General features: G+C 39.3%; 1 protein-coding gene and 2 long non-coding RNA genes across 4 annotated transcripts; 2 read left to right on the top strand and 1 right to left on the bottom strand.

The window, feature by feature from the left end:
• Positions 1–6687: 6687 nt before the first annotated feature.
• LOC148358393 (uncharacterized) lies at positions 6688–15629 on the bottom strand. 2 transcript variants are annotated; one of them, XM_088345443.1, is made up of 8 exons: positions 15467–15629; positions 15107–15364; positions 11257–11318; positions 10521–10595; positions 10128–10272; positions 9684–9791; positions 9548–9602; positions 6688–7085 (listed from the first exon to the last, which is right to left on the bottom strand). In XM_088345443.1, the coding sequence occupies exons 2-8, from the start codon at positions 15359–15361 to the stop codon at positions 6865–6867; spliced, it is 921 nt and encodes a 306-aa protein (XP_088201569.1). In that variant the 5' UTR covers positions 15362–15364; positions 15467–15629; the 3' UTR covers positions 6688–6864. The 2 variants fall into 2 exon arrangements, with proteins under 2 accessions (XP_088201569.1, XP_088201571.1); XM_088345445.1 differs by having other exon boundaries at positions 15107–15388; positions 15467–15628.
• A 135-nt stretch (positions 15630–15764) lies between these two features.
• On the top strand, positions 15765–21280 carry LOC148358392 (uncharacterized). The gene is made up of 2 exons (XR_015851496.1): positions 15765–15998; positions 20921–21280. It is a non-coding gene; the product is annotated as an uncharacterized LOC148358392 (long non-coding RNA).
• A 369-nt stretch (positions 21281–21649) lies between these two features.
• On the top strand, positions 21650–24108 carry LOC148358391 (uncharacterized). Its single transcript, XR_015851497.1, has 2 exons — positions 21650–21941; positions 22017–24108. It is a non-coding gene; the product is annotated as an uncharacterized LOC148358391 (long non-coding RNA).

The following is a 24108-nucleotide window of genomic DNA, read 5'->3' as shown; positions in this document are numbered from 1 at the left end:
GCCGGTCGCCCTGACATCACATGTGATGAAAACCATGGAGCGGTTGCTGCTGCACCACCTGAGGCTACAGGTCCGTCACGCCATCGACCCTCTGCAATTTGCTTACCAGGAGAAGGTGGGAGTGGAGGATGCTATAGTCTACATGCTACACCGATCCCTCTCTCACCTGGTTAGGGCTAAGGGGGCTGTGAGGATTACATTTTTGGACTTCTCCAGTGCCTTCAATACCATACAGCCTCTGCTACCGAGTAGGAACCTGACAGAGATGGGAGTTAGCTCACTCCTTGTAGAATGGATTACGGACTACCTGACAGGCAGACCCCAGTATGTGAAACAGGGGGGCTGTACATTGGACACTGTGGTTAGCAGCACAGGATCTCAGCAGGGGAGCGTGCTCTCTCCATTCCTGTTCACTCTGAGTCCTGCCACGTGCAAAAGTTTGCTTATGACACTGTGATCGTGGGATGTATCAGAAGTGGGCAGGAGGAGGAGTACAGGAAATTGATTCAGGACTTTGTCCAAAGGAGCGACGCAAACCACCTGCACCTGAACACCACCAAGACCAGGGAGATGGTGGTGGACTTCAGGAGAACTAAAACTCACCCAGTTCCTGTAACAATCAAAGGAGAAGGTGTAGAATTTGTCCAGACCTACAAATACCTGGGTGTGCAGCTGAACAACAAACTGGACTGGACTGCCAACACAGAAGCTCTATGTAGAAAAGGTCAAAGCCGACTTTACTTCCTTAGAAGGCTGGCCTCCTTCAACATCTGCAAAAAGCTCCTGAAAATATTCTATGAGACAGTTGTGGCAAGCGCCCTCTTCTATGCAGCAGCGTGTTGGGGAGGCAGCGTCATGAAGAAGGATGCCTCTCGTCTCAATAAACTGGCGAGGAAAGCGAGCTCTGTTGTGGGCACAGAGCTTGACAGCCTGACAACAGTAGCTGAGAGACGGGCACTGAAAAAGCTGCGGTCAATCATGGACAATTCATCACATCCACTTCACAGCATTATCTCCAGTATCCATATATCCATCCATCCATCCATCCATCCGTCTATCTATCTATCTATCTATCTATCTATCTATCTATCTATCTATCTATCTATCTATCTATCTATCTATCTATCTATCTATCTATCTATCTATCTATCTATCTATCTATCTATCTATCTATCTATCTATCTATCTATCTATCTATCTATCTATCTATCTATCTATCTATCTATCTATATGCGGGGGACGTTGTTTGAGGTATCCTTAAATCATATTTTTTCTCGTTAGTATGTTTTAGCCCAACAGAGTTCAAGGAGCCCTTATGCTTTCTATTCCATTTTGCTAATTTGCTTTTATCTTGCGTCGATATGATCGGTTCAAGGTGCAACACATTAAGTTTGAGAAAAGGGGGCTGGGCGGAGTGCTGGTGTGTCATCCAGCCTGTCGCTCCAGGGTTTTTTTGTTTTTGTTTTCATTTATATTTGTGAGTGGAGCATACAACATGTAAAAGTAAAAAAAAAAGCCTAATTCTACTAAAATCCAAACATCAACCAAAACCCCGAGAATGATGAAAAAAATAAGAGTTCATTCAAGCGCGTCTAAGAAATGCATGTACTTACACACAAATCATGAAGAGGCTGCCAAAATACTGCAATCACGACTTAAAGCCACGAGATAGCGGCAGAGTAAAACAAACTTTTCAAATCCCACACCCCCTTTAAATAAAACAAATGAATAAATATATAAATAAATAATAATAATAATAATAATAATAAACTTATTAATGTCAAAATTTAAAGGCGCTGTAAGGAATTTTGAACTTTTTTACCTGCTCACGCCATAATCTGTCATCTGTCATCAAACTCATATTTCGGGTACAAGTACGTGCATTTCTTGGATGCGCTCGAATAAACTTTTTTTCATCTTTTTTGGGAGCTTGGGTTGGTGTTTGGACTGTGCATGAAACAGTTGTTCACTTGTTTTCACCATTTTCATGCTACACCAACAAAAAAATGAGGTGACAGGATTAAAGTCACCTTTCCAAATCCTACCCTCATTCCACGGTTCCGAGAAGCCTTGCTAAGACATAAGATGAAAGCTGAAAGCTGATAGGCACAGTGGAATAAATGATATAAGGGTTCTTTGAACTAAGTTGGATATGTGAACAAATACTAAATATTTTTTTTTTTTATTTTTTTAAGGAAACTTCAAACAATGCACCCCACCTTTAAAGGCGGAAACTACACATGCTTGTGTCATGTCACTTGTGCTTGCTGCACCGATAGCTTGCAAACATCAAGTATATTGATGCACTATTCTTTTTCATTCACAAAGATTGCACTGTTATTATAAGTTAGGTGTCATGGTTTGGCGCCTGCAGTCTCTCTCCTCCAAGATATGGCCGCATTACCCTAATTCCCAGTCCCCCTAACAATTTCTGTCCCAAGTTGCTTTGAACCAGAGAAATAGCCACCTCTACCATAAATATTTTGGGTTCCCACCTCACGTTGCTGATGCATTTTGATTCCTGCCTGAGACATTACCTCGCCAAGACGACCAGCTTCTTCCAAGATTTTGTTTAGTTTCCCTCCTCGTTTCAAGATCATCCACCTCAAGACCTGCCACTCCAACCACCTGCTTAAAAGTATTCCCAAGTTTTTTCAAAATTTTTACCACCCCAAGATCCCCTTAAATGTTCTTCTCAAGTCTCCCTCTCATCCTAAGACCTGCCATTCCGACCATTTTCATAAATGTATTCCCAAGTTTCCTTTTAAAAAAATTTGCCACCCCAAAACCCCTTCTCAGGTTTCCCTTTCAAATCTCTCTGAACTTTGCCCTCCTCTGCAGTCCCCGTTCCACTCTTCCTTATTATCAGTGAAGTATTTGTTTCTTGAATAGACGCCCCATATTGGAGTTTGATCACCTTCCCGTTTTACGTCTTCTCGAGTCCTGCATTTGGATCTTTCCGTAGGCCGGTGTTTAAGCATTAGGTTGAAAATATATAGGGCATGGAGCCTTTTTATCCTGATAAGCCTTTTTAATCTTATTTTCTCATTAAGAACTTTACTAAATGTTTACCCTGGAGTGCCATGTCCAATCTCGTTGCATACAATGCTTTATAACCTTTATATCAATGACGATAAAAACAATTCAATAAGATCACTCGAAATAACTGTAAAGGATTCATTTGGATTCTTCCAATCCCGGGTAAAAGAATGAAGTTCTCCAATTGGTTTGAGTGTACTGGGGCTCTTAAAGTGGTGAAATTCCGTGACGTATGCAAAAATACGTAGAATAGAATAGTGCTGCTTCCATGCAGTGTCTGAAATGACGTCTGCCCGGACGCCCTGGGCGTGCACCATTATGTCGGGCGTACAACTTACACAACGTCTTTGCCCGGGTGGTCACCAACTTTCTCAAGAAAGAAACAAAATATTTCATTTTTATTTCTTTTATTTATTTTTTTTCAAATCAAACGTTTGCTTTATTTCGATTTCAAAATCTTCGTTTGGTTTGGGAATTTCGGTTCGTTTGTCAATTTGAAGCCAATCAGAAGCCTGCATCGAATAACTTTGTGCTTCCGGACTTTCCGAGAACACAAGAAAAATGGATAAGTAGTTAAGAATCAAGACAAAACCTCAGCCCCAGAAGAAAGATTCGAAAGAAGCTAACAAAATTGATGACGCTACAAAACGTAAACGTACATTAAAAGCATCGTGGAAAGAGGAGTTCACAAGGTTTGTAGCAGACGACGCAAGGCAAACCTTGCATGAATGAAGATGAGTCAATACAGGTACATACTGATGGCAAATGGAAAACAGTGATGTCATATCGATGCAATGAATGTTCTAAGTAGAATTATAATAAACTTATCTTTAAAGTGTTTTTCTGTTATATATTCTGATTATCAATCCTTAATACTTTGAAACAATGGTTTTTTTTGCGATTAGTCGTCTTATTGTGTTTCAAGTTGTGAAAAATGGGGCAGGCAACCTTATGGCTGGGCAGGCAACTTTTCAGAGTTGTCTGCCCTGGTCTCCGGTAACTTTTTGTCACGAGTTTCAGACACTGTTCCATGACACGAAGGTACAACCGTGAACTGGCCAGGGAACACTGTGACACAAAGAAATATAACAAAGACCATGGGATTTTTTTTTAAAATATTTATTAAAATCTTGGAGAAATATCTTCGGGCCATGTGAGCCAATGCGTACAGTGACATACTTTTTTCATCACCGTTGAACAATGACTCACCAAGCCTGCTTTTTTTATCTCCCTTGACTAAACTAGGTTGGTATACAAAACATTTTTTGTAGTTTAAGCAAAACTACACAGCCAAAAACACATGTTTTGCTAACACACTTGAGGTTACTCAATTGTTCGCTGTAAAATTCGCTGCAAATCGTGATTTGTACCTACCCCTCGTTCAATCATGAGTATTCAATCAGGTACAGCATACATTTACTAGTGTGTTGAGTTTTTCTTACATCATCATTCCATTTAACATGTTTTTCTTTGGCCATTACTTATAAAAGTTCACAGTCCCAGGCGGAATCAGCAGGTATAAACAGAAGGTCAGATAGTAGATCTACTTGTTGCAAAAGCAGAAAGTATTTAAAGAAATAAAACAATGAGTACAAAGGCGGTATCAAGGCGATTTTGCTATTCACATCAATAAAATGGCATTTGGTTGAAAATTTCAAATCAAAATTGAAAGATTCCTTTTTGATAAGTTTACATTGTGTTGGCATTAAATGCAAAGACAGAAGCTTTGTAATTGTCCAACCAGAAGGACGCTACTGCATTAATGTAATGCGATACAAGTCAGCGTCTGTCGTCCCTTATAGCCAGGGTTGGGTAGGGTTACTTTAACTTGATTACTTTCAATTACTTTTGGATTACTCCAATACTAAATATGCTAATAAAAGACAAAATACACTAAATATGAATAAAATTATGACTCAACACATGGTAAGCTTTCTCTCCTGGCTTTGATCTCTTTGATCTCCGGCAAAACTAACATAAAATGCGACAGAAACAAAATGAGAATAAATCCAAACAGCTTGCCAACATCATTTTTGCCGTTCCATGTGTTCCGTTACTCCCCAAGCCTGCACAAAATTTAGTAATTTTATTCATATTTAGTTTCTTTTGTCTTTTATTAGCATATTTGGTATTGGAGTAATCCAAAAGTAATTGAAAGTAATCAATTTAAAGTAACCCTACCAACCCTGCTTATAGCACTTCAAAAATGAGATAAACATTGCATTCCATCAACATGTTTCCTAATCATGTAACAAGTGAATGCTTTTTACTGTAAACATCAAAAGATTGCCAGAGGAAGATTGAGGATATAGCAGTGGTCGATAACCGCTGGGCCACGGACCGGTACCGTGTCGTATGGTACCGGGCCGCGCAAAAAGAAAAGAAAATTACCTTAGTTTTTTGCTTGTAATGTATTTGTGTATACACACCCTTTTGTGCCATAATCAAACCCAAACCAAAGTTGTGGGCTACACTGAGATTTTACCTTAGTATTATAACCGTAATTGAGCAATAATTGATCAGTTGACAAACATCACTGACCACATTGTCACAGGATTGAATGCAACGGGAATCAAATGGCATGCATTTTGTGCTTCTTGTTTTTCAGATCTCAAGTCATCAGTTTCCTGCACTGTTCCTGGTTTGCCGTTGGTTATCCCACTTTCTGGTTCTGCCCATGAATAGTCAAGTCAAGTCATTTTTATTTATATAGCCCTTAATCACAAAGAGTCTCAAAGGGCTGCACAGGTTATTGCACAGACTATTATCACAGACCTGAAACCAACCAATAATCACTAGCTATCAGGTTTTTCCCATGTAGTATGGTATAAAATAATCCATTTTTTTTGCTGTTCGCTCTCTCCTGTTGACTCTTTTACTCTCTCTTTCGTGTAGTCTATTCCGTTTCATCGCTCAGATGCACACTACTACAGACTTGTAAGTTGGTAAGGGCAGGTCCTGAGACTACTCTGCCAAAGGCCTCTCTATACATACCACACATTATTTTGTCATACACAACAGGTGAGAGCCACCCCTGTACTTAACTGTTTGCACAGTTTACCTAGTGACTTACTTGTGTTGGAAGGAAGTTAATTTGGTGGTTTAGTAGATTCCCTTCTTAGTCGTTTTATCAAGCTATTCTCCTTGGCGTACTTCAACAAGTCCCATGGCCTGGTTCTGAGAGTTTTGTATACGTTCTGGTATTCTACTGTTGTTATTCAATACATCTACTTTTTTGTTTCTTTGGGTTGACTCAATTATTTGCTCCAGCACAATCAGGTTCCCATGTTTTTCTGATTTAAGTTATTTCTGTAACACATTGTTCCATACGTGGGAAAACCTATGCTTGCGAGTTGTAACAGCCCGGATCAGGGAGGTGGGAGCGCTGAATCCTAGCCACAAGATTACCAAGATTGTAGTTGAAAATGGAAAAAGCATTCAATATTATCTCATCACCTTATTTTTTTACCCACTATGCCACTTTCTTCAATGTTGTAATAGGACATTATGGAAAAGAGTTCAGTCAAAATAGCGTTGTACAATATGGTAGCGTGAGAAAGAATCGTGTGATGATGAGATAAAATCCAACTCCTTTTCCCAAATCAAGTGGATCCCCAGTGTTCTAGTATTTACACAGTGGATGCTGGCTTATTATTATTATTTTTATTAGGAATGATAGTATTGGGCCAAGCGGCGAAAATAAAAGTCACAGTATAAACCGGTCCGTGGTACAGAAAAGGTCGCCGACCACTGGGGTAAAGTCAGTTGTCTTCCAGTGGCAGACACAAGAATTCATCAAAATCCTCATGATATTTAAGGAAGAAGTCAACAGTCGGGAAGGATCCTTGACGATGAATGCTTGGGCGATTGTGATTGAGAGTGCGTAATCCTCTGGCTAACAGCAGGAAGCTGATTTTGGTATATTTCCGAGAGTCGCTTTTCCAGGGAAAGTTGTACCGTTGTTGAACTTAAGGACAGGGAGTCAGGGTCATCTTCAAAATCTGTCTCTGCATGTCCACTTCCCTCCTCAACCTCTGGCACCAGTGCTGATAAACGTATAAAAACATGGTTTATTTCTTTCACAATGTCATTTTAGAACATATCGTAAATTGGAGACTACTGAGCGCACCTGATTAAAAGCTATTATTATCTGCACCGCTTATCCTCAGTAAGTTCGCTGGGGTGCTGGAGCCTATCCCAGCTATTATCGGGCAGTGGGCAGGGGACACCCTGAACTGGTTGCCAGCCAGTCGCAGGGCATACAGAGACAGACAACCCACATGCTCATTCACACCTAGGGACAATTTGGATGGGCCAATTACCTGGCATGCATGTTTTTGGAATGTGGGAGGAAACCGGAGTGCCCTGAAGAAACCCACGAAATCACGGGGAGAACATGCAAACTACACACAGGAGGTTCGATCTCCTGACTTCAGAAGTGTCCCGCACACACGCTAACCACTGCGCTGCCGTGCTGCCTATTAAAAGCCATATGCCGTAAAAAATTGTCTGTCATTGGTAACGATGTATTGAACATTGTTTACAATTGGATTAGACGTGACAAAAAAAAACATTTTTTGCATTGGCTAGGAATCAAACCCAAGCCTGGCAAGCAAAAACTATCCCATCATAAGATCTCTCACAGGGTCTATTTGAGGATCAGGTTAATGTGCATTTATCCCAAATGTCTCCATCCGGCTTGCCATAGCAGCGTGAAGCCAAAATATGCCGCCCAGATGAATTCAAGCTTCTTTCCACTTTCAAGCCACACCCGCCAGGGCAAGTCTGCGCGTTCTTACTGTAACTCTCTTTGGTCTCTATTTTAACCTTGTCACTCTCCCAAGTGATTGAAATTATAAACTCATAAAATAATTTAAAAAGTGTGTCGGGATTTATTACCTAATCTATGTTCCATGCATTTGACCATTCTCTCTCTTGATTGGCTAGAAATGCAAGTTTGGTTTGATTCATCCCTGTGTCTTCCAATGGCACTCACACTCGCTTTAAATGGACTACAATGTTCTTAATACAAACGCACCACCTCAAAATCCCGTTTCACTCCCTCAGAAAGAGCTCGAACATACTGCAGCATAGAAATGTCATGGATACAGATATATCATTTCCGCATATATACCACAGCATGCCAAATCATATGAGACGGCCTTTCATCCATACAAGGAGCGCCTGTTCCTGCATACTGGCATAAGTCTATGTTGCAATATGGCTAGCTCTTCCTCCTTTGCAAAAGCTCACAACCACCCCAAAAAAATCACGTTCTCCTTGGACCTGCTCAATTCACATATCTCACCACATAAAAATGACATATTTTGCGCAAGAGAGAGATATATACTGTTGGCCAAAAACAAACAGACTCAGAGACAGTTTCTTCCCCAGAGCCATTACCACCCTAAAAATACACCCCAAAAAAACTAAATTACTCCTGCAAAAACACTACCTCATACGAACGTAAATGGTACTCATGTCTATGTATCTTGCATGTTTACTGCTCACCTTGCACAATGTTGACTATCTTTTTGTACTATGATGACTATTTTTGCACCAAATGCATATGTTGACCTTTTTTTTTTGCACAATGATGACTATTTTTGCACCAAATGCATATTGCACAACCCTACGATATCAAACTGTATGTAACATCCTATATGCCGACATTTCTTGGGTAAATTTTGTGTAAATTATAACTATAACCCTATCCTCCTTGTTTTATAACCTTATCTTCTCTGTTCCTTTATCTTCTTGGGTTTTTTACCTCACTGTGAATGTGTAAAACTGGAGTGTCATGCCCAATTTTGTTGTCACAATATGTTAACCCATTTTGTAACAATGACAATAAAGGTATATTCTATTCTATTCTATTCTATATTTTCATGCCTGATTTCTCGACAATGCCAAGGCAACCATGCTGTCGACACTTGCACCAGGTTGTAACACTGGCGTGTCTTTTGTGTTGTTTTAATAGGGGTTACCATGGTAATGGACCAAATTGTATTTACTCATCGTTCCTAAAGGATGGAAGGAAACGTCTGTGACTTGACATTGACGCCAATGATACGGAAAGAGAAGGGTAGCAGTTTTGTTAGGTAACTTCCACTGCTGTTTAATTTAGATGTATAAATTGAGGACTTGATTTGTTGGTGAAAACGTTTGAATATGGTAAGTTGTAAATATTTAAGAAATTATTATAAAACTTAATATGTTGTTCTTGTTCTGTATGATATGAAATGTTAGATAAAACATGGGAGTTATTCTCCAATCGAAAGGTGTCATAAAAGTTTTCAGACATCACCGCTGCATTGTGTTCGGAGTTCATGCGCTGTGGAAAAGAGCAGCTTGCAGTTTTCCCTATTTGCCGCCACGAAAAGAATAAGCTGCACCGTTTTTAAAGAAGTTTGTTAGAAATGTAGCAACAAGTAGCAGCTAGTAGTCCAGAATTTACGATAAGTAACTATTTTGAGAAGAAAAATTAACATGAATAGAGATTTCTTACCTTGCACACTGTTGGCATCTGGCTCTAAAATGTGATCACTGTTGTCCTTTTTACCCTGGTCCCCCAAAAATAATAACCCCCCCCAAAAAAAACAAGATTAGCTAAATGTAGGGTTATAGCAATCAGTCACACTTACATAGTTCTGCCTCCATGACCAGTCAGGATGTTGCTGGGTGTGCAGTCGCTTCACTTTGTCGGCCAGCTCATAATATTTGGCCTTCTCTTCTTGAGATAGCAAATGCCACTATTTGTTTAAAACAAAAAACAAATATTGTGAAGTAAAGCGGCAGTAGCTCAGGAGGTAGAGCGCTCGTCTTGGGATCAAGGGATCCCAGTTCGAATCCCGGCTTGTCCGTGTTACATGTCGAAGTGTCCTTGGGTAAGACCCTGAACCCCTAATACCCCAATAAGCAGGTTAGCGCCTTACATGGCTACAATACAAGGCTGCTATTGGGAAATGTGAAGCACACTGTAAAGCGCTTTGGGAAGTCATTGACTTGAAAAGCGCTATATGAATGCAGATGATTTCATTTCATTTCAAAGCTTACAAATATGAATTCCCCACCAAATAATGACTTACCATTCTTCCTAAGATCTTGTTTATATCTGCACTGTTTCTTAAGTGAGAGTGGTGCCTGACAGCTTGACGATGTTCTTTCATGAACAACATAAATGCATTAGGCGGCTTTTTGATATACGGTTGATCCGATCTTTTGTTCATCCTCCTAAAATTTGAAGAAGAAAAAAATGCTAACATTACAAGTGATAATCAAAAAGTCATATTTGAATATGGGGGGAAATCAAATGAGCAAATGTTTTCTTGTTGTACAAAAATGTGCCTCATTTCACTAAATTTTCTAACATAAATAATGCTAATTCTAAAAAAAAATGTACCATTAAATCATTATATCTGCCACAAGAACTTGTGCATATGGTTTTCAAACCTACATCAAATACAAAAAAAAAATCTTACTTTATCCTTGGGATTGTGGGTGTCAGAGGAGCAGTATAGTTTGGAGCTGAAACTTTATACAACAGCTCTCCGTTCCTGAATAAGGGACAGAAGCATAGCAAATTTTCCTGAATATTGGAACAGAGGTACCTCTACAAACCAGCACTCCATGAGAATTACGGTTTACGACTATTTTTTTATTTTTTATTTTAATTACACTTTTATTTTTTCACATATTAACCTCACTATACGAATAAAATACATTTCTCGAGCATTCCCAGAGGCATGCATGTCAATATAATTAGCCGGTCCAAATTGTCCCCAAATTGTGTGAATGAGCGAGTGAGTTGTATGTTTGTGTGCACTGCGACTGGCTGGCAACCAGTTGAGGGTGTCCTCTGCCCACTGCTCGAAAATAGCAGGGACAGGGTCCAGCACCTCTGTGCCCCTTATGATGATAAGCGGTGCTGAAAATGGATGGATGGAGGTATACAAAAATACAAATACAATATAGGTGGGGACAACCTTTGGTTGGCATTGCATGTCTACTTGGGAAGATGCAAGAAACGCACATATCATTGTTTCTAATCCCCTTATTCCTTTTTCATGCGCTAAACATGCATTTGGTGCACAGTAGTGCGAATAGGAAAGACCTATAATCCTGTAAAACCTGTGCTAAAACCGTTCACATGGGAGAGGTAAAAATGTGATATAAAATCAGTTTTTCTTTTATCTAGTGTCACTGGTTATTACTTACAGTAATCCAACAGGACGCATGTTCATGCCATTTGGTAGCATCACCTCTGGTACAAAGTTTGTCTGGAAGTAAAAACAGATAAAATAGTAAGAGCATAGCAGTAGATTAATTACTTGCATACTGTTTCACTGGTAATCAATAGTGTAAGAGTTATACCTCTAGATATGAGCTAAATTTGTTCCAGAATTGTGTTTGTAGCTCGAATTTCTTGTGTAACGATGGATTTTCTAGATATTGCATAGCTAAAAACTAATATGCCTGTTCCCGACCTACCAAAAACACCCAAGTGAACACGACTTAGCTAATAAACATTTTCCTGATCACTATACTCACTTTAAAATAGTAATTAAACATAAACAAATATAGTAAAAATATAAACATAATATTTACGAAATAAAATGTGAGTTTATTATGAATTGTCGTAACGGAAGTGTGCGGGTGCTGCAGATTTCACAAGGTAAGTGTCATTGAAGAGAGCTATTGCCCAACCAGTTGCCACTTCTTCTTGATGTTTGTTTCTTTAATGACAGAAAAAGCTTTCTTTCTCAATAAGTAGAGTAGTCATCTTGGAGCCAAGAGTCCGAAGGTTCGATTACCGGCTCACCCAAGTTAAAATATCAAAGTATCTTCGGGAGAAACACTGAACTGATGGGTTGATGGCCTAATGGTGGGAGGCTTATGCACAAACTGGACAAAACTGGTGGCGGGCGGTCACAATCGCTGAGTTAACATGAGCGGTCTCTAGTGGTAGCCCAGGGGACTGCTCGTAAACTGGATTTTCTATGTAAAGCTACATAGATGTATGTATGTATGTATATGTATACACTGTACACTCTAGTATCACACAGTTCACAAACTTTGTGTTTTGTATATTTTCATATATATAATTAATTTATTTTAATGTATAAATGACTAGAGTCATGGAAAATTAAACGGTTCCTTCAAAAATAATATTTTAATGATTAAAAATAAGGTATATTTTTTCCTAAAATATGGAGTCAAATCAAGTCATGTTTATGTGTATAGCCCTTAATCGCAAAGAGTCTCAAAGGGCTGCACAGACCACAGATTATTGCAAACCACAGACTATTACACCATTCCCTGATCTAAATCCTCCATGAGGGCAAGGAAAATGTCAAAAACCTCAACATGGGGAAAATGAAGAAACCTTGAGAAGGGACCGCGCAAGAGGTTAATCCCCTTACTGGATGTCCAGTCTGCAATGGATGTTGCAATAATAAATAATACATTGATATTGTCAACATAAAAATTAGGTTATTCATATGCAATAGAATAGAAGCGTGTTTTGAGCCTAAATTTAAACAGTTCCACTGAAGTTGCAGATCAAATCTCAGGCGGAAGAGCATTCCACAGCACCGGGGGCCTGAATGGAAAACGCTCTCGAATCTGCGGATCACTTCTTGGCTCTTGGTATCACCAGTAGACCAGCATTTTCAGAGCGAGTCAAGCTCTGAATAAATTCGTACGTTGAAATATGTACAAAAAGTTTGTGATTGTTATAAAAAGTGATATAAACATTGAGAAGATTTAAACAAGAACCTCATGAGATTTAATTGCTGTTTTATTATGTGTTTTTTTTTCTGCTACTTAAACGATTATGATATGATTACTTTCAATAAATTGTAGGAATTGAAGACATTTTCATACAAAACACAAAGGCTTTTACCAAACAAAGATCCTTTAATATGTCAGAAAAGCAAAGGACATAATGTATTTTCATCAGAGTTTGTTTTTCCCATAAAATATGAAAGCCACAAGCAATGTGAATTGAACTATGTTAATATTAACAAAACCGTTGACCGAAAAAGTTTGAACACCGATTCATATTAACAAAACCCGATGACCGAAAAAGTTTGAAAACCGATTCAATCAGTGTAAGGTCTGGCTTGTCTTAAAAGAACTGGAAGACACGTTTTACATATATACTAACAACAGCGACCAAGTAATGAAGATACTTTTCCTGCTACTGGTAACTATCTATTTCATGTGGGGGAGCACACCCCAATACCAAAACTGGTCTGCAGGGATGAGCCCCGCCAGGCTGTACTTGCCCAAGACACACCAAAGGACATGGTGCCCCGACAACCCTGGCGGTTAAGGCATCCGTGGATCGATTCCCGCGCTTATCTATCTCTATGTCACCTGTTATTCTATTTAGTGTCATGTGTTATCAAATTCCCTTCTGTTAGATTAGTATTAAACACATTTCCTTGAGTATTTCAGTGTTTGTGTCCAGATTTAAATATTATAAATCTCTAAAAGTGGTATCTTATGAATTACTTATATTTCCCTAAACAATGTCTGTGTATTGTTTGTTGATGCTACAACCATTGCAACACGGTCATCCTTTTTATTCCATATTTTTCTTTAATTATTTTATATTTTATTTTTATTTTTATTGTTTGTTAATGCAACATCCATTGCAGCCTGGTCATTCTGGAAGGGGGATTACCTCATGTGCGGTCGCGTCACAAGATTTCTTCATTTTCCTCATGTTGAGGTTTTTGAGTTTTTCCTTGCCCTCATGTAGGTTTTAGATCAGGGGTGGTGTTATAATAGTCTGTAGTTTGCAATAGTCTGTGGTCTGTGCAGCCCTTTTAGACTCCTTGTGATGAAAGACTATACAAATAAACATGACTTGACGACAAAAGATTCACTTGTAGCTGTACTTAAGATCATGTGATAAATTTGAGATTTCTTATTTGTTTTTCTGATAAAAATTACCTAAAAACTGAGGTGATGCTCAAAAAGGCTCGATGAGTCCAATGAAAATAGTATAGGAGCGTCTTCATACTGATCCGTCAATTGATTATTTATTCAAATAATTTATTAACCCTTAAATTCACTACAATATGTTTCTATTATGTCTTGCTAAGTCATTTTCAATTGACTCAGTCAACTTCAAAATTATTTTCCTTGATAAGGGCCATTGAACTACATTGGATTACAATTAAATGTAATACTGTACTAAAAATATGTATTCAGAGTTCTAATTAAAAAGTGATCTTGTTGGGCCTGTTATACTGTAGATAACGTATTTTTTCCAATTATCAGCATTTCTATGATGGCCTGTCAACAGATGTTCTCAGTAATTCTTGGGTGTCAGATTCAACAAAATATAGTGTAACTAGTTTTGTTATATGTTTTCATAAGTTTTGCTTTTTCATGGTTTTTCCTCAAAGACGAGGACATTATATAAAAACAAGAAACCGTGATTGTAAACCTACCTTTGCCTATTTATCACATTTTAGTGTTGGCCTGTCAACAGATTTTCTTGGTAATTCTTGGGTGTCACATTCAATAATACAGATTTACCTAGTTTTGTATGTGTTTTCATGGTTTTTGTGTTTTCATAGTTTTTATCTCAAAGACAAGGACGCCACATGAAAACAAACACAAAAATATGATTGTAAAACTACTTGTCCTGTCAACAGATTGTCTTGGTCGTTCTCTGGTGACACGTGCAATAAACCAGGAATCGCCAACCCTGTTCAAGTTGAGAGCTACTTTTTTTTACTAATTAGCACAAAAGGCAAAACGATTTATATGCATTTACCATATTATTACGGTAATTGTTGCAAGTAAGGTTTAAAAGACGCAGTCAACCACTCAAAAAATCATTATTACGAGAAAAATCACAATGATCTAGCACTGGTGAGCTAGTTTCAGAACAGGTCTGCCTCAGCTATTCATAGGCACCACATTGGAGACCCCTGCAATAAACTAGGTGTAACTAGCTTTGATTGTATGCGCAGTTCGCATGCATTTTCATAGTTTAAAAGAAAATGACATTGCATTAAAACAATCAAGAAACTGATTATAAGCCTACCTGGTCAAACATCTGAGCAATTGTGTCTGTGTTTTGGGGAAGTGGTTGAACGGTCTGATGAGCCATAGGTACGAATTGCATTCTGTTGGAGGCCATCATAGAATTGGCTTGCATGTAACAGTTGTGTAAGGGAATGAAGCCATTAAAAGCCCTGTTCTGGCTAGCCACCGGCTGAGGGTTGGTGCTGTAGCTTGTTCCAGCGGCCTGAGCAGTATTCGGTGGTAGACCTTTTGATGTGAAACATGACATTTCCATATCCTGGAAAGAAAAGACCTTTGCTAGCTAAATGAACCAAACGATTATACAAACGTGTTCTACGAAACTCTTGCTTCGACTCTTTTGCTTTTGACGCCTACTTACTCAATTACTCAATTTAAGGTGTCGCTTTGGTATCTTACGACTACGTTCACTGACGGTAGAGGTTGATTTTTCCCGTATGCTGGCTGTCTGTAGTCATCACACGATAAACATTAGCGACCGGAATACAACAAACACCGACACAGCTTTGAGGTAAAAGAATCGAAAGCATTGCTGTCTTTCATATAAGTATAGGGGTGCTTTGGCACATCATCTTATGTGATGATGAAGAGAACATGATTCACTTTCCATGATGACAAAGGAGGTTCATCACATGATGCCGTGCCCATCCGTTATGCAAGCGTGCCTCGAAAGCTCTAATTAGCTTCAATTTACATCTCGTGATGCTTGTTTGCATGCGACACAGACTGCCACAAGAAATGAACTAACACAAATATTTTGTTGTGCACATTGGACTCTATGAGCAATAGGGATTTTAGAATTCAATATAGGAAATATGTTTTATTACAGATGGAATCGCAGAAGCTTGCAGAAATTCAAGGCGACAATAACAGTGAAAACCCAGACCACCTTGGTAAGTCAACAGTTTATTGTAATAGTTATAATGAAGAAGAGTTTTGACAAGGGGCGCCTGGCAACATGGGATTTTGTTCCTATTTTAATTGTCTTTCTTCCAAATTGAAAAAAAAAGGCAGAGACATTTCCATGCAAAATAATTCATAACAATGCCGTGTTAACAATACAACCAAACTGTACAACAAACAAACAAAAAAAATAAAATAAAATCAAAAAACATGACAGGGCGGAAACAGATGAGTTACATAAAAATACCAAACTGTTTGCATATTAACTACCTCCTGGTTCCGGGAAAGATAAATGGATAGGACTTGTTGTTTTACTTCACATTGGAATGCAAGGAACGCAGCAGTAAATTCTCATTTGTGAATGTAGAATTTGGCTATGATAATAAGATTGAGATTAAAGGTTTATTTTGGCTTTAACTCAGGGGTCTCAAACTCAATTAAGTTTGGGGCCGCTGAAGCTAGGATCCGGTTGAGGTTGAGCCAAATGGAGTTTTTCACAAAACTAGCGCTGATAGGGAAAGTGTTTTATATTTGTCCACTAGATGATGCTGTGCTGTTTAGTGCAACTCAAAATGATTCCAAAGAAGACTACAAGCAAGGGAGACTGAAAATGAGAAAAAAAGCATTTATCGATATTTCTATTAAATGCTAAGAATAATTGTATGCCTATCAGTTTGGACAATATTATGAAAAGAAATGGTGTTCCCTATAGAATCAGGATTTTTTTTTTTTATCAAGCGTTACACTCAATTGACTTTGCATGAACAATTTGAACATCCAAAATCAAGACATTGTAATCCTCCCTTTGTGTAATCATTAGCAATAACAGATTATTTTTAAATTGGTAAATTATATTTGTAAAAATGTAGTGTAGGGGAAACACAATGCAAGACAAAAATGGAAATGAGAGAACAACAAAAGCCAGAAAACCAACTAAAAAAGAGAAAAAGGAAAAGAGAAAAAAGCAAGAAAATAAGCAAAAAGCTGGGAAAACAATAAACAAAAGAATAAAGAAAATGCTTGGAAAATGATTAAAGATTAAAAAAATGTATTCATTTTCGAAATTACAATAGCATTTATCTTTTAACTCTCAGGTGAACGTTCATATTTCACTTTCATTTAATCTTGTTTTATACTAGGCAACTTTCAAATCAAGCAACTCAAAATCTCTGAAAAACAAAAAACAAAAAACTGAAATTCAAGAAGTATCTTATAGAAAGCTCATAGTTAAACACATTGCTTCAAAATACAAGAAACATTAGTCAAAATATTTACAGATTGACAAAAAAAGATAAAATATAAAACGAAAGTCAACGTTTATACTCAATAAATCTGAAGTCAAACAGCAAAATCCCTCATATTTCTTGGCTTGTGCAATCTTGAGAACATGCAAACTAACACTTATTCGGAACACTCCGTTAATTTTGTCTCTGGGCTCGAAGGTCTTCTCCATTTCTGGGTATTGTGGAAAATGTTTTTTTTTTCTCCAAGCATAGCGTGTTACAAAAACAATTTTACAAACAAAAACACCCAAATTAAAGCGCGCTATTACTATAAATTCCTCGGTCACATTTGCCCCACTTATTTACAGTTGGTGTGGTTAACACTCGCCAGCTAGGCGAGTTGCTGTCTTCTTCGGCCCGATAGTTAATTGCTCCTTCTCCTGGAGTATCTCTTTCTGTTTGTCAAGTATAATTGGCTACTGAGAGAGGTAATTCTAAACTTAATAACAGTAATCCCCCATTTCGTGGGGCTTGCATTTCAAAAAGACCCCGCAATACTCAAAAGCCGCTAAGTAGAAGCCTTTTTGATGTATATACAGTAGTCTGTGCAGCCGTTTGAGACTTCTTGTGATTAAGGGCTATACAAATAAATATGACTTGACTTAACACGGAATCTATTGGGCAGGGAGGGGCTTAAGGATATTGACCAATCACAAGAGAAGGGAACCTACTCCTTATAGGTCGGGAGCCAGCTCCCCTTGTTAATGTCCAAAAGTCCTTCTGTCAAGACTCAGGACACACGACTACTTCTTAACTGGGGATAAGAACTAGGAAATATTAGGCAAGTATCTAACTAGCTTTGATTTTGCGCTGATGCTTTCCATAGTCGCAGTCAGTCTTATAATGCCTAAACCATTAACAACATTAACATTAATGAAAACAATACTTGGCTCTTTCTCCACTCCGTGATTCCTTGAAAAATTACTGCCGAGGCAACATGGTGCATAAGGTATTATTATTGTTTGTATAATCGTCTTAATATGTCACTGGTGGGAAATTGTTGAATACTTTAAATTTAGATGTTATGATTTGATAGTAATGATGATGAACACGTAGGTTCTCAAAAAGAGGACGGTATTTATAACAAAAATCAAGACCAAAGTACCAAACATAAGTGGGCCGGAAGCAACTGACAGCTTGATGCCAAAACAAGAAACTAGAAACCAAAACAACTTGACAAAGTGAAATCAAAAAACACTTAAACTGGAAATGGAAACTGTGAGGGATAATAGATAGATAGATAAATTGATAGATAGATAGATACTTTATTCATCCCCTAAGGGAAATTCACATTTCCAGCAGCATCCCTGAGCTGAGAACAGTACAATAATAAAGCCAAAAGAATACAATATACAAATACCCAGTGTGACGTGCAAGCGTGTTATATAGAGTAACTAAATAGTGCTACACAGAATACATATTGCAGTAAGATTCGGTAATATCCAATGTAGGTGGTGTGGTTTAATGTGGGCCGTTACTCTGCCGGGTGGAGTTAAAGAGCCTCATGGCATGAGGAAGAAAAGATCTCTTCAGTCTGTCCGTAGTACAAGACAGTGACAGCAGTCTGTCGCTGAAACTGCTCTTCTGTCTGGAGATAATGCTGTGTAGTGGATGCGATGGATTGTCCACGATTGACCTCAGCTTTTTCAGTGCTCGTCTTTCAGCTACTGTTGTTAGGCTGTCCAGCTCTTTGCCCACAACAGAGCTCGCTTTCCTAGCCAGTTTATTGAGACGAGAGGCATCCTTCTTCTTGACGCTGCCTCCCCAACACGCTGCCGCGTAGAAGAGGGCGCTTGCCACTACTGTCTCATAGAATATTTTCAGGAGCTTTTTGCAGATGTTGAAGGAGGCCAGCCTTCTGAGGAAGTAAAGTCAGCTTTGCCCTTTCCTACATAGAGCTTCTGTGTTGGCAGTCCAGTCCAGTTTGTTGTCCAGCTGCACACCCAGGTATTTGTAGGTCTGGACAAATTCTACACATTTTCCCTTGATGGTTACAGGAACCGGGTGAGTTCTGGTTCTCCTGAAGTCCACCACCATCTCTCTGGTCTTGGTGGTGTTTAGGTGCAGGTGGTTTGCGTCGCTCCATCGGACAAAGTCCTGAATCAATTTCCTGTACTCCTCCTCCTGCCCGTCTCTGATACATCCCACGATCGCAGTGTCGTCGGCAAACTTTTGCACATGGCAGGACTCAGAGTTGTACTTAAAGTCCGATGTATATAGAGTGAATAGGAACGGAGAGAGAACGGTCCCCTGCGGAGATCCTGTGCTGCTAACCACAGTGTCCGATGTACAGCCCCCCTGTTTCACATACTGGGGTCTGCCTGTCAGGTAGTCAGTAATCCATTCTACAAGGTGTGAGCTAACTTCCATCTCTGTCAGTTTCCTACTCAGTAGCAGAGGCTGTATGGTATTGAAGGCACTGAAGAAGTCCAAAAATGTAATCCTCACAGCCCCCTTCGCCCTATCCAGGTGAGAGAGGGATCGGTGTAACATGTATACTATAGCATCCTCCACTCCCACCTTCTCCTGGTAAGCAAATTGCAGTGGGTCGATGGCGTGACGGACCTGTAGCCTCAGGTGGTGCAGCAGCAGCCGTAACAAACAAACAAACAAAGTAACAAACAAATCTGGCATGTAAGAGAAAATTACACAGACGATGACAGAAAAACTCAAAATGACCCGACAAAGTTTAATTAACAAAAATGTCACTCTAAAGGGTTCAGGAAGATTGGGCATAGGTGTGTGATAATTGGACACACATGTGCCCTGTTCAAAAAGCCATTTAGGGCCCTCTGGTGGTGGAAGATATGCCAGACCCTAACAAGCGGTCCTCTAACATGGTGCCCGTGAGACCCCTAACACCTGTGTAGCCCGTTGACAGGTCCAGAAAATAGTAACTTTGATCTTTAACAGACATGATGTTTTATTTGTGGACTTAACTTCTAATAATTACAAATTGGTAATGACATAGTAACAACATAAGTTGTTATTTTGGAAATGTATATCAAAATGGGAGCCCTCTGTAACAGTCAGTGGGAAAAAGCTTTGAAAAGGTTGGTGACCCCTGGTTTAAATTGTTGACATGTAAATGTATTATTATTTGTGTTGGTATGAGAGACAAGACCATTTGACGAGTTTTCTAAAAAGAGTAATCATAAACATGTTTAGTCAAGTATTAATGTTTGTGGCTGTGTTTGGTTATGCCGTATTATTGCAAAGCTGTAAAAACTTAATCCAATGTTGAAAAAACACACATGAAACACTATCCGGTTTCATTAAAAGCAGTGAAAAAGTAATCCTTATTATACAAATTTATTTTGTTTCATTCTTTGTTATGAACCTGATGCAAGTCATGTATTTATTTTAATAGCCCTCACAAAGTCACAAAGGGCTGCACAGACTACATACAACTAAAAGAGGTTTCTCCTTAGCAGCTTTTGAGTATTGCGGGGCCTTTTTGAAAGCAACCTAAAGTTTAGTCACTAACTAGATTTCCAAAATCAACAAAGTAATTGAGTTGAGATTGCAAATAGAAAATATGCAATATTCTGTTGAATAAAAGAAAGCTACAAGGTGCTGTTGCAAATGCACTACATAACTTCTGACTCTTCTTTTCCCCGTCTAAACAGGATCAATCTTAGGAAACCAAATGACTCATTCTGTGGCCTGTAACATAATTCAGGATGCGAGACGATGCTGATGCTGACCCACGAACCTTAGGCAGACATCACAGGACGGGCATGTTGGACTGGACGTTTTAAGACTGAGGCAGCCACTGGACACCAGAGTGTAAGGGGATCCACAGGTGGACAAGTGCAGCACTGTCCGCTAAAGGTTACATTCCTGCGAGACACGGCTAACTAAAAGAAAACAACATGAAAGACATTGAAATAAAAGGGCTAGGGTGAAAGTTAATGAGAAGTCTTCACACACTGGCACGAAGTGGTGAAAATTCCCACACCAATAACTTATTAAAGGCAAAGAGGAAGGTTGTGTGGACTTCATGTGTACTTACCTAAACAGTAAAAACATTACTTTATCTAGAGGACTTGGGATTTTCACATTTCCTGTGTTCAAGAGATGCGATTACGAAACTCATTGCAAAGCGAGTGACTAAAGTTAACCCACGTGTAGGATTACAAGATGAGGTTTTATACCCACATAATTACTTTTCCTTGGCATAGAAGCTCAACGGAGTAACACGTAAAGTAATTCAGCTGGAACACTTGCTAATGAACCTGAAAATCTACGATCAACAGAATATGATGAAATAATCGAAGCACCAGGTAAAAAGCTAACCGAGTTTCAAGCATTATCATCTCAACATTCCCCTACCTATAAAACCAGACAACAGGCAGATGCACTAGCCACCCTACCACAGATCCAGCACGCAGTACACCTGATAGCATTGTTTCACTCCTACAGCGCAAGGGAATACATCGTGTATGGGGTCAGGTCTGGTACAGTACATTATACATCAGCTATCATGGACTGTGTAAGCAGATTAATGGCAAAGAACACTTTCAAACAAACCCATACCAAAATCAAAGAAATATGGTTGCCTCACATGTATTGAAAAAAAGTACATTCATGTAGTCACTGTTCTACCTGTGGTGATACAGGGCACCGAGCGGCAGGGTGTTTAAGAAGGTGAGAAGCAAACATCTCAGTTCAGCCCCCCGCTGATATAAATATACTAAGCAGCAACCACATATCCATCAACAGGACCGAGTTGCAACCAGGACAAAAGACTCAGGTACAAACTAAATGTGTCAGTCTCTCCGTGGCAAGGCAAGAGTCTGCAGCCCATGAAAGAGTGGCTGGGAGCGGGAAGAAATGGAAATGCAACATTAACAACAACTCGACTGTTCACTCACCACAGGTGCTCAAATGTGTATTCTCGACCACAGTTGGTGAAAGACTTACCTTGCTGATCACGGGCTGTGTCCACTGGCTGAACTGATTGGACAAAATAATCTCTGTGTGCTCGCTGTGAACAGTGAGTCCCTCCAGAATGATGGTTAGATGGGAGTGACGGTGAGTCTCTTGAATAAGAGTGACCCTAATTTAGTGGAACAAATTCCCCTGCTTGTGGGTAGCATGGCCTTGGAGGGATGGGAGCTTCTAAGGGTTATTGTTCTATCTTCTTTATTCATTATCCATTTTCCGTTATCGGTCAGTTCATAATACGCTACAAAGCCTAGGAGCCGGGACTCTTATTCTCATCCAAAAGGCCAAGCTAAGGTCCTAGCCTTAAAGCCTTGCTGCGATCATTGCCATTGGACTGCCCCTGATTGGCTTCAATGTAGTCCAGCAACTGATCTTGGGAACAAAATACAGTGCTGATCTCATCCCCACACTTGTCAACCTCATTCATGGTGCCTTAAATATGCAAGATGATAAAGCCACTACAATAGTCAACTTTATCCAGGCAAAATTCATTAGTGATAGTGATCTGAATCAGGAGGTGCTTCAAGTGGGACTGCATGATGTAGTTATTCGAGCTATGCTTGGTAAGTGTTAAGTACCATCGAAATTTGACACATCAAAGTCACCGGTGCTCTTTAAACCTAGTGAAAATAACCCACATTTGCAGCGACTTGATGTTGGTAATAGCCTAATAAGAGATTTGTCATTAAAAAAAGCCCCTTAATTCAAAGTCCCCATAGGCAACCAAACAAAACGAGATGTAACTGTTCAGTAAGAGAGTCCCAGGGAGAATTGAGTCAGTCAATTAGTGCAGACTGATGCGCAGGATCTAGCAGGAATGGGACCCACCAATTGATATTAGCCAGCTATGTTAGAACCAGTGAAAGATTGTGAAGAATATGTTACAAGAGGACTCATGAGCATTTGCACCAGACAACAATACTATTGGGTGTATAAAAAGCTTGACATTGTCCATCACACTGGGTGATTGACATGCTGTCGGTCATTCAGATGGAACAACTGAGATTTCTGAGGACTGGCTTAACCAGGAAATTCCAGACCATCTGGGTGCCATTTCTCACATTCCTGGACAAAGCTAAGGTGGACTGAACTAAGAAATGTATCCAATAAACTGGACTGGACTGCCAACACAAGGTCTGTGCAGGAAAGGACAAAGCAGACTGTACTTCCTCAGAAGGCTGGCCTCTTTCCACATCTCTAGATGTTGTATCAAACTGTTGTGGCGAGCGCCCTTTTCTATGCAGAAGTGGGTTGGGGAGGCAGCACTAAGAAGGATAACTCTCATCTGAATAAACTGGTGAGGAAGGCGGGCTCTGTTGGGGGCACTGAGCTGGACAGCTTGACAACTGTGGCTGAGAGACGGGGCACTGAACAAGCTGCTGTCAATCATGGACTACATCCACTACACAGCATCATCTCCGGACAGAAGAGCAGCTTCAGTGACAAACTGCTGTCGCTGTCTTATTCCACTGACAGACTCCCTCATGGCATGAGGCTCTCTAACTCCACCCGAGGGAGTAAAAGCCCACATTAAACCCTAACCTCACATTGGCATATTGTGCTTTATTTTCATTACAGTGTCTATTTTTTGGAACTTTATTTAAATGTTTGGCATGTTTTTTGTATTCTACATCTCTTTGTTTTTCAACATGTGGATGCTGTTTGAAATGTGAATTTCCCTATGGGGATGAATATCTACCCATTTTCCGCTCATAAAGGATCTATTTTAGCCTATATGGCATTTCATGTAAACGCTTTAGTATGGAGCAGCTGTTTTTTTCTTCTGTTTTTATTTTTTTTACATGCCTGAGCCCATCTGTTTTAAAATGAAAAACATGAATAAAATATAAAAAAAAATTCAACTTGA

Source organism: Urocampus carinirostris, chromosome 10 (genome assembly GCF_059441175.1).
Source record: "Urocampus carinirostris isolate Australia breed hairy pipefish chromosome 10, RoL_Ucar_1.0, whole genome shotgun sequence".
NCBI lineage: Eukaryota > Metazoa > Chordata > Actinopteri > Syngnathiformes > Syngnathidae > Urocampus > Urocampus carinirostris.
Note: the sequence above shows the minus strand (reverse complement) of the source record. Positions and strands in the feature narration are given on the sequence as shown.